We start from the raw sequence: 12,344 nt of genomic DNA, 5'->3' as shown, positions 1-12,344 counted from the left end.
TTCAAATGAATTATCCTAATTATTAATGTAAAGCGCATAGAGGTTAGTCTACAATATGCGCTATATATGTCGACAATTATTATTTATTATTATTATTATTATTGGCTGAAAAAATACAAGAAGGTTGACAAAGATACAAATATAAATAAAAATTTAACAACTTGCTAATACAATAAGGGATTGGTATAACATGTACGCCCATTATCTGGTACAGTACATCAAATTTTGAATGGAAAGCTAATAAATTACATTTATTAAAATTAAAATTCCAATATTTAATTCTATTTATTGTTTCTAGCTCATCTTTGGCAGAACAGTATCCCTCTTAGTCCTGATTCTGAGATTCTAACCATGGAATAAGTCATCTCTGATCTTTCGAAGTCCCCTTCGAAAATCTTTGCATGACGTACAGTAGATAAATGGATTAAAAGTAAGATTTAAATCCATTAACAGTACACTGATCTCCTGAAATATTAAATTAAAATTACCACTTCCTATGAAGTAAATAAATGTACAAACATAGCCTGGAATTGTTGTAACAATATAAACAAATGCAATTAAAATAAGTGTCGTCAATAGATCTGACTTGACTCCTTCAACTTGTCCGCCATTTCTGGGTTGAAATTCAGTAGAAAGTTCATGGCTAACTATTCGTATCTTGTGTAACTTTAACAGCATCTTCACGTAACAATACAGCATAATGCAAATGGGTACCAGGAACTGAACCGTAATTAATAATATACCACCAACTGTACTCATTCCCTGTACCATACACATTTTCACGTCGGTTTGTACATCCGCATATATAGGAACAAATATTGTTAAAATTATACCGCATACATGCGGGCTTATAAGCGAAAGGTATGTAATTTTTCCACCCACGGATTTCTGCCGATACAGTAGTGGATGGATGATAGCAATGTACCTTTCAACTGTAAGCATAACAAAATTGAAAGTTGATGTTACTACCATGTAGTGGAAGAAAAATTGCATTTTACAGAATATTGTTCCAGCAGTGCCATCGGGAACCTTAATGTTGAAGAAGATCAAAAACATCAGAGAGCCAATCAAATCAATCACAGTCTGATGGAGAAATAATTTGAACGAGAGAGACTTCTTGTAAGTCCTGTTGTAGACGAATACAAATATGCCGATGGAGTTTGCAATAATGCCAATACTACCAATTATGCAACGAGCTATGACCAGCACCAAGGGAACGTCCTGTGGTAAGCCAGTTTCATTTCTATGTACACCATCCATACTTTCAAGTAGAAGACTATTTGAGAAATGTTTTTCAGAAACAGTTGCACTTAGCAGTAGAGTAAAAATATCTTTAATGCTGTTCTTTTATATCTCCTTACAGAAATAAAGTAAATACTTAAATCCTCCTGCACCACAAGTTACCTAGACCCGTGCAGTGACACGCAAACAGATTTAAACGCCAACATTCAATTTGGTAATATAGAGCGATTCATGTTTGCATTTTTAGTTGTCTTGACGACTGAGAATTGATATTTATTAAGATTACAATATTTATAATTTATTAATAAATGGCATTTATAAGGTGCATTTCCAAAAAGATCAAAGGGCCAGTACATAATTTAAAAGTTAATTTGATAGGCATAATATATTTTGTAAGATTAATTTATTAATTATTCATTAATTTATCAAGTATTCATAGACTAAAATGGGACCGACCGTAATCATTTTATGACAGAATCTTTGCTTTTTTAACATTGATCAATAAATGTGTCAGTGTGCTTATTCATGTACGTAAAAGTTTATTACTGTTCTCTAACGACTACCGACATGTTCACAAGGCAGTCAGGATTGATAAGCAATAAACAGAATGGGAATAGGTGGTTACTATAGGCACAAAACAATGACAAAGTAGCAGATGATTAATGCAGTAGTGTTTGATAAATTTAAATTTGCTTTAAAAACAACTATCTGCACACGGTCACAACTGAATATTTTACATGAACATTTTTCTCCATTCACACAGTGTGTTACTTAAGTAATCTGACAACATTGATCAAATCTTTAAATATTTTTATATTAATATTAAATCAAAATTGGTTAGGCTATTTGCAAAATTACTTGGCTAATTTTCATATTGAGTGTGACTGTAATGTCATGATTTTGTAACTAATTATACAAACCATGTACTTTGGCATGATCAGCTACCATCGTCTTTAAAAAAAATCCTTTTGATACGTCTTTATGTAGAATGCTGATAATTATCTTGCCCATGCGCATTCCATGACTTTGCTTGTACTGTATGACCAGTGGCACTAAACTTTGTGCTTACATTACTCCTAACATTAAAGACTTTCACTAGTTACCCATTCAAAACAGATGTTCCTTTAAAAATCTTCTTGTCTACATGCATTTACGGCTTTGCTCCTTACAATAGCTCAGCACTCTCTGCACCTGACATGACTTCATGAAGAACGTAGTGCCATGATGTGCGCACGACAGATAATTTTTAATGATTATCGTTCGGAGTACGATTCACCATCAGCAGACAGCGTCGACAATTTTTGAATACCATTCTGTGGCAAAACAATGTATCTTCATCGTAGATACGTTGTTTTGCCGTGTATTCTTGTAGTTACGTTGTTTTACCAAGGAAAATCACTAGGTTTTAAGTTTTGTGCTTAAAGATAGGTGTTGCTATCTCCAAAATGATTCATTATTGAGACCTGAAATTTTCACAGGTCGTTCAGACATGTTTAATATACTCCCAAATGATATTATCCCAAAATTGACAAAAAATGTCAGTTACGTTGTTTTGCCTTGGGACGGCCGCAGTGGCCTGACTTCATAAGTTACCATTTTAAATAAATGTTAAATAAACAATAAATTAATCATCAATCATGAAAGCTGAATGCTTTTCGACATAGTATAGTTAACAAATCAAAGCGATCATCAGCATGCATTTTTATTTTACTTTTAGTGTTTTAGTGTTGTGTTGATATTGATTTATGTAGTCCTCTTGGTCATCTGACATTTTTTATTGATTCATACAGAGCTCTGTGTGAGAGCTAAAAAGGGGGTCTAATCAAAACAACACATTAAATTATTATAAAATAATAAAATAATGAAGTAATAAACAATATAAATTTAACTAAGGAAGTAAATTCTATTTGTTGTAAAGCACACAAATGACAAACTTTTGAAAGACTGACTATCACACAAAAATTTCCAAATATTTTAAAAATACTACGAAAATCATGGAACAGCATAATGTACGTTTTTGACATTTCTGAATAAAAAGTATCTTGGATTCTTGTTGGTTTTTTCTGATTAATGAAAGAACTTTTGATACAAAAATTCTGAAACTGATACCAGCCAATTTAAAGTTCCATGACAATGGAAACAGTGCACTTGATACACATGTTAAATGGCAGTTTCACATTTTGAATAGAAAGCTAAATTTCAATAATTAATTAAACTTTCTGCAAAGCCCCGCTTCTTGGCAATTGTTGCTAAAGTCTTACAAAAAAGAGTGTAAAAACATACATGGGTTTGTGCAATAATGCATGTGTTTGTTGGACACGCGCGTATTAATGGCACTGTTCTGATTGTTCAGTTGATAGTTTGATTGACACTCCAGAAAGGTCCAAGATATTTACAGTATTACATGCTACTAGTGCCTAATACTTTAGTTCAATTTCAACCAAAGTTGATCCTTACAACTACGAACCAATGTCATGGTTTTCACAAAAGTCAAATGTCAAAGAATGGTCAAAGGTCAAATAATGGTCAAAGATCAGATATTCAGTACAACTACCGAACAGTAGGGAGCTTTCAATTACACGACGACGATAGGACGTGGAACGTAATGACGTCAGTAAAAGTAATCTGCGCATGCGAGAAATTTAAGGTCACTCGTCGAGTAGATTCTGGAACGCAATTTAGCCATATCTACGTATGCAGAGAACGTAGGACGCCAGGTAGGACGGTCACGCAGGAGTAATTCCGTTCTAGCGTCGCGCCGTCGCACAATTCGAAAGCTCCCTAATTTGATTTGATTTGAGTTTATTTAGCCATCAGAGTAAAATACAATAAGGAAGACAAGACAAGGTAAAACAATACAATTGAATACTCTGAAAACAAGGAATAGCCCAAAAAGGTTTCAAAGAAACGTATTTCCATTGGGATCCTGCGAACGAAACATTCAATGACTAGGTTTGAGCAATTGAGGTGAAAGGTTATTAATAGTCAATGGTCATCTTTTCAACAAGGTCTAATTAAAACATTTTTAGAACAATTCTTGTGACATATCAGTACAGTATGTTTATACAAGTATAGTAATCAAAGTCTATGGCCTCGCAATGATCCTTGTGATATATGAATATTTTTGGAAATATTTTGGAAGTCAAAAGTCAGAGTTCATTGGTCAAAAGTCAATTTTCTACGTTGACTAATATACTTTTCATTTTGTGATAAAATTTTCAATATGAGCTCAAATTTCAAATGACAATCTAAAAATGTTACATATTTTAAATCACTTGAAATATAACAATAGTGTCAAAAGTCAAATGTCAAAGGATAAAGTTTGTTCTCTGTGAGCACTACATTTTCTTGTTCAAGCTGTATATACTAGCTCATCTCCAACAGTATATACTTATACAGCAGGTCTCTTTTAACGCTTCTGGTTTTCTAATTCTGAAATATATCATGTCTGATCTTGCAAAGTCCCAGTTGAAAATCTTTGTATGCCATACAATAGATAAATGGATTTATGATAAGATTTAAATCCAGAAACAACATACTCACCTCATAAAATATTACATTAAAACTATGATATATGAAGTAAATAAACATAAAAACAAAGCCTGGAGTCATTGTAACAATATAAACAAAAGCAATTAAGATGAGTGTTGTCAATAGATCTGACTTGACTCTTTGAACTCTGCCCCCATTCCTTGGTTGAAATTCAGTAGAAAGTTCATGGCTAACTATTCGTGTCTTGTGTAACTTTAACAGCATCTTCACGTAACAATACAGCATAATGCAAATGGGTACTAGGAACTGAAATGTAATTATTAATATACCAGCTACAGCATGCATTTTCTCAGCTGTACACACATTCTCATTTGGATCCATGTCTGCAAATATAGGGATACATATCATTAAAAGTACACCACATACATGAGGGATAATTAGCGATATGTATGTAATTTTCCCACTCAAGGATTTCTGGCGATAAAATAATGGATGGACGATAGCAATGTACCGTTCGACTGTGAGCATAATAAAATTGTAAGTTGATGTTACTACCATGTAGTAGAAGAAAAATTGCAATTTACAGAATATGGTTCCAGCAGTACCATTCTTAGGAGCATCGAAGATGTAGAAGATCAAAAACATCATAGAACCGCCTAAATCAATCACTGTCTGATGCAGAAGTAATTTGAGCGAAAGTGACTTCTTGTAAGTCTTGTTGTAGACGAACACAAATATGACGATAGAGTTTGCAACAATACCAACACTAGCCAATACCCAACGAGCTATGACCAGCACAAGGGGATCTTGCATTTTAATGTGAGCTGTGTCATTCCTAGGTATATCCATACTTTTAAAGTTGCAGGTAATTTACTCTAGAATATTTGTGAAATGTTCGCATATACCCTTAAACTTTTTCCACAATCACGATTCTGTATACACATCTACAACTTTTTTTTAAATCCTACTTTCCTTGTGTTCTATGTCTGTGTGACATTAAGTAATAATTTCAACGAAGCAGAAAAACCACCCATTGTTTTAAATCATTCAAGCCTAGCACTCATCCCTGTCATTCAATGGCATCTTCACAATCACAAGAAGCAATTACTGTAGCTTTCACCTAAAACAAAGAGTGAAGCCAAGAAAGAGCAATAAATGGTAATCAGCCTATTTCATCTAATTCTGCATTATCAATACTGCAATTGATCAGAATGTATTATCAAAGAATGCAAGCTTGATGTTAAGAAACTTTCTCTTTTTAAATGCTGGTTTTGTCAAGCAACTCACGATGACCAGCCTTCTCAACCCTATTGAAAATGTTTGAAGTAAAAAAAAATCATGCTCAAGTAAATTTATGGATGATATTACGCCAATAAGATTATGGAAAGAAGTTGACTCATAAAATTACGACATCTTGAATCTTGGAATTCGCCATAGATGAGGGGAATGGTACAGAGAGTAAATTTAACAGATAGGAAATTTACACTACCTCAGCTCCCACCCTGGTTGGGGCTGAGGTAGGAAATTCTTTAAGTCACTTGTAGGTGGCCGGAAATGACACTGACAGACTCAAAATTTGAATGTAATTATTTTGTTATCCCCCAATACAAGAGAAAACGAGATGTAGGGCCTACATCACCCCCGAGGATTGCCACTATCAAGTGGCTCTCCTATCTTTACACAGAGAATACATTTAAAAACTAATTTAGAAGATTCTATCAGATCGCCAATAAAATATTGGAATAAAGATATAATACCAATTAAAACAATTTACAATGAACGACGTCATGCTTGTCATATGTGTTATTGTCAAGACATGATCACACTATTGTAAAGACAAGAAAAAATTGTTCTAATAATCTAGGTATAATTATAAATTCTATTCCTGTTGTATCAAAGTAAACATAAAAAAATGATTTCTGGGGTGGGAGAAAGTTATTAGGAGGTGAGTCTATTAAGGATGAATCGTTTACAAAATTGGAAAGCAGCTTAAGCACTTTAACAGAAATCCAAGGAAACAGTCAGTTTCAGATTTACTATCATATTGATAACAAATTAAGGATCGTTAACTCTGACGACAACAACATTGACAGACAAAGAGGATGCTACTACTGTGGTTTAGGTAATGGTACAAAACACGTCAATTCTATTAAAATTCAATTCACTGACAATTACCTTAAGAGTGCAACCCAATTGGAACCAATCAAGAAGCAATGATGCTATAATTGCCACATAGGACGGTTACGTCATGCCTGCAAAGAACATCACACCAAAATGCAGAAAATCAAATTAAAAACGTAATCATGGTGTACACTTGTCGATATGCTTCACGGCCAAAAACACGTCGTCTCATGGCCAAATTCAGCCAAACATTTTTTCGATATCTGCCAACATTCAGCCAGATTCTAATCGGATTAGTAGGAGGGTAATAGCGGGTACGTTAATTCAGTTAAAATACAAAAATTACATGGCAATCAGCAGTCATTTGTTTAAAATTGAAAAATAACCTCTGAGGCATTTTGGGAAATAGATCAATTTATTTTTCTTCTATTTTTTATTTATTCTTTTCAACTTTCCAAAAATAGCCTCCCCCACCCCCAAATCCGCCAATGGCACATGGAACACATGAATTCACAAACTAAGAAGCTAACCCAGTCAAGGATTTCCTTCATCAGTCGGATCTATTGGATGCTAGAAGACTGTCTTTGGGATGTAACTGGCATCAGTGGGAGGTATAGAAATGAACTGAACTAATATGCTTTTTCATGTTTCTGTGTGTACTGAGCAATCAAATATAGGCTACTATTGTATTATAAGTTAACTCCCTGAAGTCTTCTGGCCATGGTTACCATCATGCATAGCAAATATGGATGTGTTAATACATCTCATTAAACCAAATCTTACGGAAGTGATTTTTCCAATCTTAGGAACCCTGATTTAAATTTGCTATGGCAGAATCACATGTTTTGGCATGACCATTTACTACTGACTATATACTGCAAACAACAGAAAACCATTTAATCATTTAGAATTTTTTAAAAATGGACAGAATATTAAGAGAATTTTCCAAAGGTTTAACCCTTTGAAGTCGGACCAATTTTCTGTCGCAGGAAGCGCGCTCCGTATACAGTACAGAGTGATGTTTAACACTGCTGCCCTCTATTTAATGAGTCATTTAGGAGATTTCCCTATTGTTGCCGCAACTGGACGTGCAGAAGCATTCAAAATGGCCAAAAGAAAGCAGTCATTTAGCGTCAGTGACGAGCTTACGCTTATTTTAGTAGACGATGACAGTGGGGATGAAAATATCGATCGATATATCGATATCGGTGAAGATATAGATTATTCTGCAGTGAGTCATGACGATTCAGGTGACCTAGGTCAAAAAAGGTCAACAATATTTACATTTGTTGAGACTCATGCGCATGTATTCCATCCAGCAAACAAAACATCATTTGCTAATTTCAAGGGTCATAATTACCCTTTTTCTAACACATTGAAAATACCCAAATGGAGCCCAATATTTACATCAGACTTCGATATAAAAAATATTCATAATAAATATAAAATCATGAAATAGGCAAACACAAATATTTTTTTCCTGTAGAAAACAACATATTCTACATAATATGTAACATTCATGAACATAGGAATTTTTTTCTTGACGTTTACAAATGGTTTTTGGGTAAAAAAAATACCCTTTTTAGGTCCCAGAATTTCAATTTTAGGGCACTTGACCTTTGACATAGGTCAAAAGGTTAAAAAAAATTGCTATTTTTCGGTAGCCTAAAACATATTACACAACAATCAAACCATCATTTATTGAAAGTTGCAGTCATAAAAATGTATTTTACGTTTTTCATAAACCTATTAACAACCCCTTAATGGGACTCAGTGACTTGGGAAAAGTCATTTGGGACTTCAAAGGGTTAATAAAATGTAACAAATTTATTTGTTACATATTCCATATATGAAATTCAACTAGGTTTTGCTGATTTACAGACCTTCCCTAAAAAATTATAAAATTGAAATAAGCCAATTTAAAGGTATACAAAGAATATATAAATGGTATTACTTATTTAAAAAAAAACAATAAAATGAAGATTCAAATTTTAGAAAGGTTAACATCTAATAAAATATTAGTATACAATTCCAATATTTATATTTTCAAATTTTCTTAGCTTACCTCTTACATTATATATTTATTAATGTCCCTTGTAACCGGCTCAATTTTGTGTTTCTAACTCTGGAGTCTGGAATATCGCATCTCTGAGCTTGTGAAGTCCTCTTTGAAAATCCTTACATGCCATACAGTATATAAATGGATTAATGGTAAGATTCAAATCTAGAAACACCACACCCACCTTCATAAATATGTAACTCAAACAACCGCATAAGAAATGCACTAGCATAACAACATGGATTGGAGATACTGTAACAACATAAACACATGCAATTAAGATGAGTGTAGTGATTAGATCTGACTTAAACCGCTGAGCTCCTATTCTGGCACTAGGTTGAAATTCAATTGGAAATCTGTGGTTAACAATTCGTGTCTTGCGTATCTTTATTAGCATCTTCACATAACAGTACAGCATAATGCAAATGGGTAACAGGAACTGACATAGAATTAATAATATACCAACTACAGCATTCATTTCTTTAAGTGTACACTTTTTCTCATTTGAAGACACGTCTGCAAATATAGGCAAACACATCATTATGAGCACACCACATACATGAGGGCTGATGAGTGACAGGTATGTAATTTTCCCACTCAAGGATTTCTGGCGATACAATAATGGATGGACGACAGCAATATACCGTTCGACTGTAAGCAGAACAAAATTGTATGTTGATGTTGCTGACGCGTAGAAGAAGAAAAATTCCATCTTACAGAATATGGTTCCAGCAGTGCCATCAGGAACCTCAATGTTGTATAAGATCAAAAATATCAAAGAGCCAATCAAATCAACCACCGTCTGATGAAGAAGTAATTTGAGCGACAGAGACTTCTTGTAAGTCTTGTTGTAGACAAACACAAATATGACAAATGAGTTAGCAATGATACCAATACTACCAATTACCCATCGAGCTATAACCAGCAGCATGGGTTCTCCAGGAGCTATGTCGTTTGAAGATGTATTCATAGTTTTCTTTTTTACCTTTGGCAAAAGTACTAGATAATATTATGAATATCTTATGTCCGTATCATAGCATAATAGTAATAAATTTGGCAATCGTCAAGAACAATTTTAGCCCAAATTTTGAATAGGCACAAGCCCAAACAGATACTGCACTCACTTGACCATGCATGTGCATAGTTATGAAACAGGATATTCTATCCTGACTATTAACTTGTCGGTGGTTTTTAGAGGGCAGTATCAAACTTGTACATTTTTAATAGTACAAACTATGATGAAGCACTCTAATGCAAATTATTAACAAACACAGTTATTCAAGATATGTACTTGCACACTAAATCCCAATAAAACGAAAATAATTAAATTGGTAAATATTGATGTTATGGCATTTAATGAATACTATTAATATATTGTTGAAAAATTACTAATAGCTCAGATATACATAAATCCTACCACGATTCGTTTTAATACCACATCATAATCAAGAGGCAAACAGGTTAGTTGAAAGAGAACAGCACTGGAGAAAATGTTATTGTATTAATTGCTACATATATTATATACTCTTATGGGGACAATGTTCTGTTCATTGGGGGGGGGGGGGGGGGGGGCTCATGGGGGGGGGGGGAGAGGGGGCGCAGGCCTACTCGCCACCTATGTTACCCTGAACTGAAATTGTATATTCCTTCTTGACCCACTTTAATTTTGGCATAATTTGCATTTGCATTCAAATCTTTTGGTAATTATGGTACCGATACCGTATTTAGCAAATGCACAATAAATTGGGTTTGAGTTGACTTGGGGCCAAGTTGACTTGGGGCCGAGGTGACTTGGGGAATAGCTGACTTGGGGCCGAGTTAACATGGGGCCGTGTTGACTTGGGCCCAAGTTGACATGCTTTCATCGTAATGTCTCCTAACAGTTTGGGCGAGTTGGCTTGCTTGTTGCAACGAAGCTATATAGTTTAGGAGCCGTGTTGCCCTGGGCCAAGTTGCTTTATATTATGATTATGGGAAATCCTCAGCCTAGCAAAGTTAACAAAAAATCCACAGATTGAAATCAATCATCAACCAGTAGATGCCTCAAAACATTATAGTGAAGCTATAATTTCCAAAATTTTGGATGAATAAAGATATTATCGATGGTATATTATTTTGACACAGTGCGGCAGTAACCATGTCATAGTCGGTTTTCTGTTTGATATCTCTTTTTTGCGCTGAAAATTTGTTAATAAAATATGCTGTGTATTGTCAAGAGTCGGCATTAAATGGTGAAGTAGCCTATTCTGAAAGTGGTTGTCCGCGGAAAAGTGGTCCCCAAAAATTCTTGTCAGACCTAAAAAACACCCGGGCGTCGGGCAAGTGGGTTCGCTCATGCCTGCCATCATGCACAGCAAAATACAATACGTTGAAAAAAGTGGCTTCTCCCATCTTCCGTTCAAAATAACTTCCCTTCCGACCCTTGAGCAATTTAAAGCAACAATTCAACCTAATTATGAATAAACACAACAGAACCCTATGGCATCATGTATCAATTTGATCTACCTATGTGTTTCACAATGAAGATGAAGACTTAAGAATTTTTTTGTAAATGGACAGAACAACAAAGAATCTTTTAGAGTTTAATAAATGTAACCAAATTACTTTTATTCTTTTTTATTTTTCAAACAAATGCAAAGGTATATTCATTATAGTTTTCTTTTTCTATCTTCGGCAAAGCATTTGATAAATTACACAGTATTTATCAAATGTTTGTTATATAAAGGAACAATTTCTTCAGTACTCTTCTCTAACACACTTTTGTCTCTTGATTATGATGTGGGAAATGAATCATGGTATAGGATTTATATCTATATTTGAGCTATCAGAAATTTTCAACAATAGATTAATAGTATTATTCATTAAATGTCGTAATTTCCACATTCAATTTAATTAATTTTTTTATTGGGATTAATTTATCAATTATTGGTGGACAAGTACATCACATTGTAACATAGAATAATTGTGTTTATTAATAACTTGCATCGGAGTGCTTCATCATAGTTTGTACTTTTAAAAATGTACAAGTTGGATACTGCCCTCAAACAACCACTGACAAGTTAATAGTCAGGATAAAACATCCTGTTATATCTTAACTATGTGCATGCTACGATACTTAACATCTTATGGGGACACTGTCCTCAATTCAAATTGTGTATTTTTAATGACATATAATAAATAAAAATGGTTACACAGCAGTCACAAGTCGCTTGGAAACTAACAAAAATTTCCTGAAAATTAATACATCTCTGCAAATTCTAGAGGTTTGCATTTTTCTACTACTGTATTATTATTGTCCCCCCTTGAAGTCATCTGACATCATGGTTACTATCATGCACCGCAAAATACAATATAGATGTGTTAATAAATCTCATTAAAACAAATCTTGCGGAAGTGGCTTCTCCCAAACTTCTATTGCAATCTCTAACTT

At 34.0% G+C, this 12,344-nt stretch overlaps 3 protein-coding genes across 3 annotated transcripts; all 3 read right to left on the bottom strand.

Annotated features, from left to right (window-relative positions):
• Positions 1–57: 57 nt before the first annotated feature.
• Positions 58–1,323, bottom strand: LOC117125014 (G-protein coupled receptor 183-like). The gene has a single exon (XM_033271370.1). It carries the CDS (start codon positions 1,258–1,260, stop codon positions 346–348), a length of 915 nt encoding a protein of 304 aa, XP_033127261.1. The 5' UTR covers positions 1,261–1,323; the 3' UTR covers positions 58–345.
• A 2,879-nt stretch (positions 1,324–4,202) lies between these two features.
• On the bottom strand, positions 4,203–5,709 carry LOC117125017. Its single transcript, XM_033271372.1, has 2 exons — positions 5,319–5,709; positions 4,203–5,117 (listed from the first exon to the last, which is right to left on the bottom strand). Exons 1-2 carry the CDS (start codon positions 5,581–5,583, stop codon positions 4,669–4,671), a joined length of 714 nt encoding a protein of 237 aa, XP_033127263.1. The 5' UTR covers positions 5,584–5,709; the 3' UTR covers positions 4,203–4,668.
• A 3,251-nt stretch (positions 5,710–8,960) lies between these two features.
• LOC117124990 (G-protein coupled receptor 183-like) lies at positions 8,961–9,884 on the bottom strand. Its single transcript, XM_033271339.1, has one exon. The coding sequence runs from the start codon at positions 9,882–9,884 to the stop codon at positions 8,961–8,963; it is 924 nt and encodes a 307-aa protein (XP_033127230.1).
• Between the last annotated feature and the right edge of the window lie 2,460 nt (positions 9,885–12,344).

This window comes from Anneissia japonica, unplaced genomic scaffold, assembly GCF_011630105.1.
Source record: "Anneissia japonica isolate Jap-2015-1 unplaced genomic scaffold, ASM1163010v1 scaffold2878_len565122_cov162, whole genome shotgun sequence".
NCBI lineage: Eukaryota > Metazoa > Echinodermata > Crinoidea > Comatulida > Comatulidae > Anneissia > Anneissia japonica.
Note: the sequence above shows the minus strand (reverse complement) of the source record. Positions and strands in the feature narration are given on the sequence as shown.

Coding starts and splice junctions, on each gene's coding strand:
- LOC117125014 (XM_033271370.1), bottom strand. CDS start 1,260: ATGGATGGTGTACATAGAAATGAAACTGGCTTACCACAGGACGTTCCC.
- LOC117125017 (XM_033271372.1), bottom strand. CDS start 5,583: ATGGATATACCTAGGAATGACACAGCTCACATTAAAATGCAAGATCCC. Junction 5,118..5,318: donor TACTGCTGGAACCATATTCT/GTAAATTGCAAT, acceptor CTATATTTGCAG/ACATGGATCCAAATGAGAAT.
- LOC117124990 (XM_033271339.1), bottom strand. CDS start 9,884: ATGAATACATCTTCAAACGACATAGCTCCTGGAGAACCCATGCTGCTG.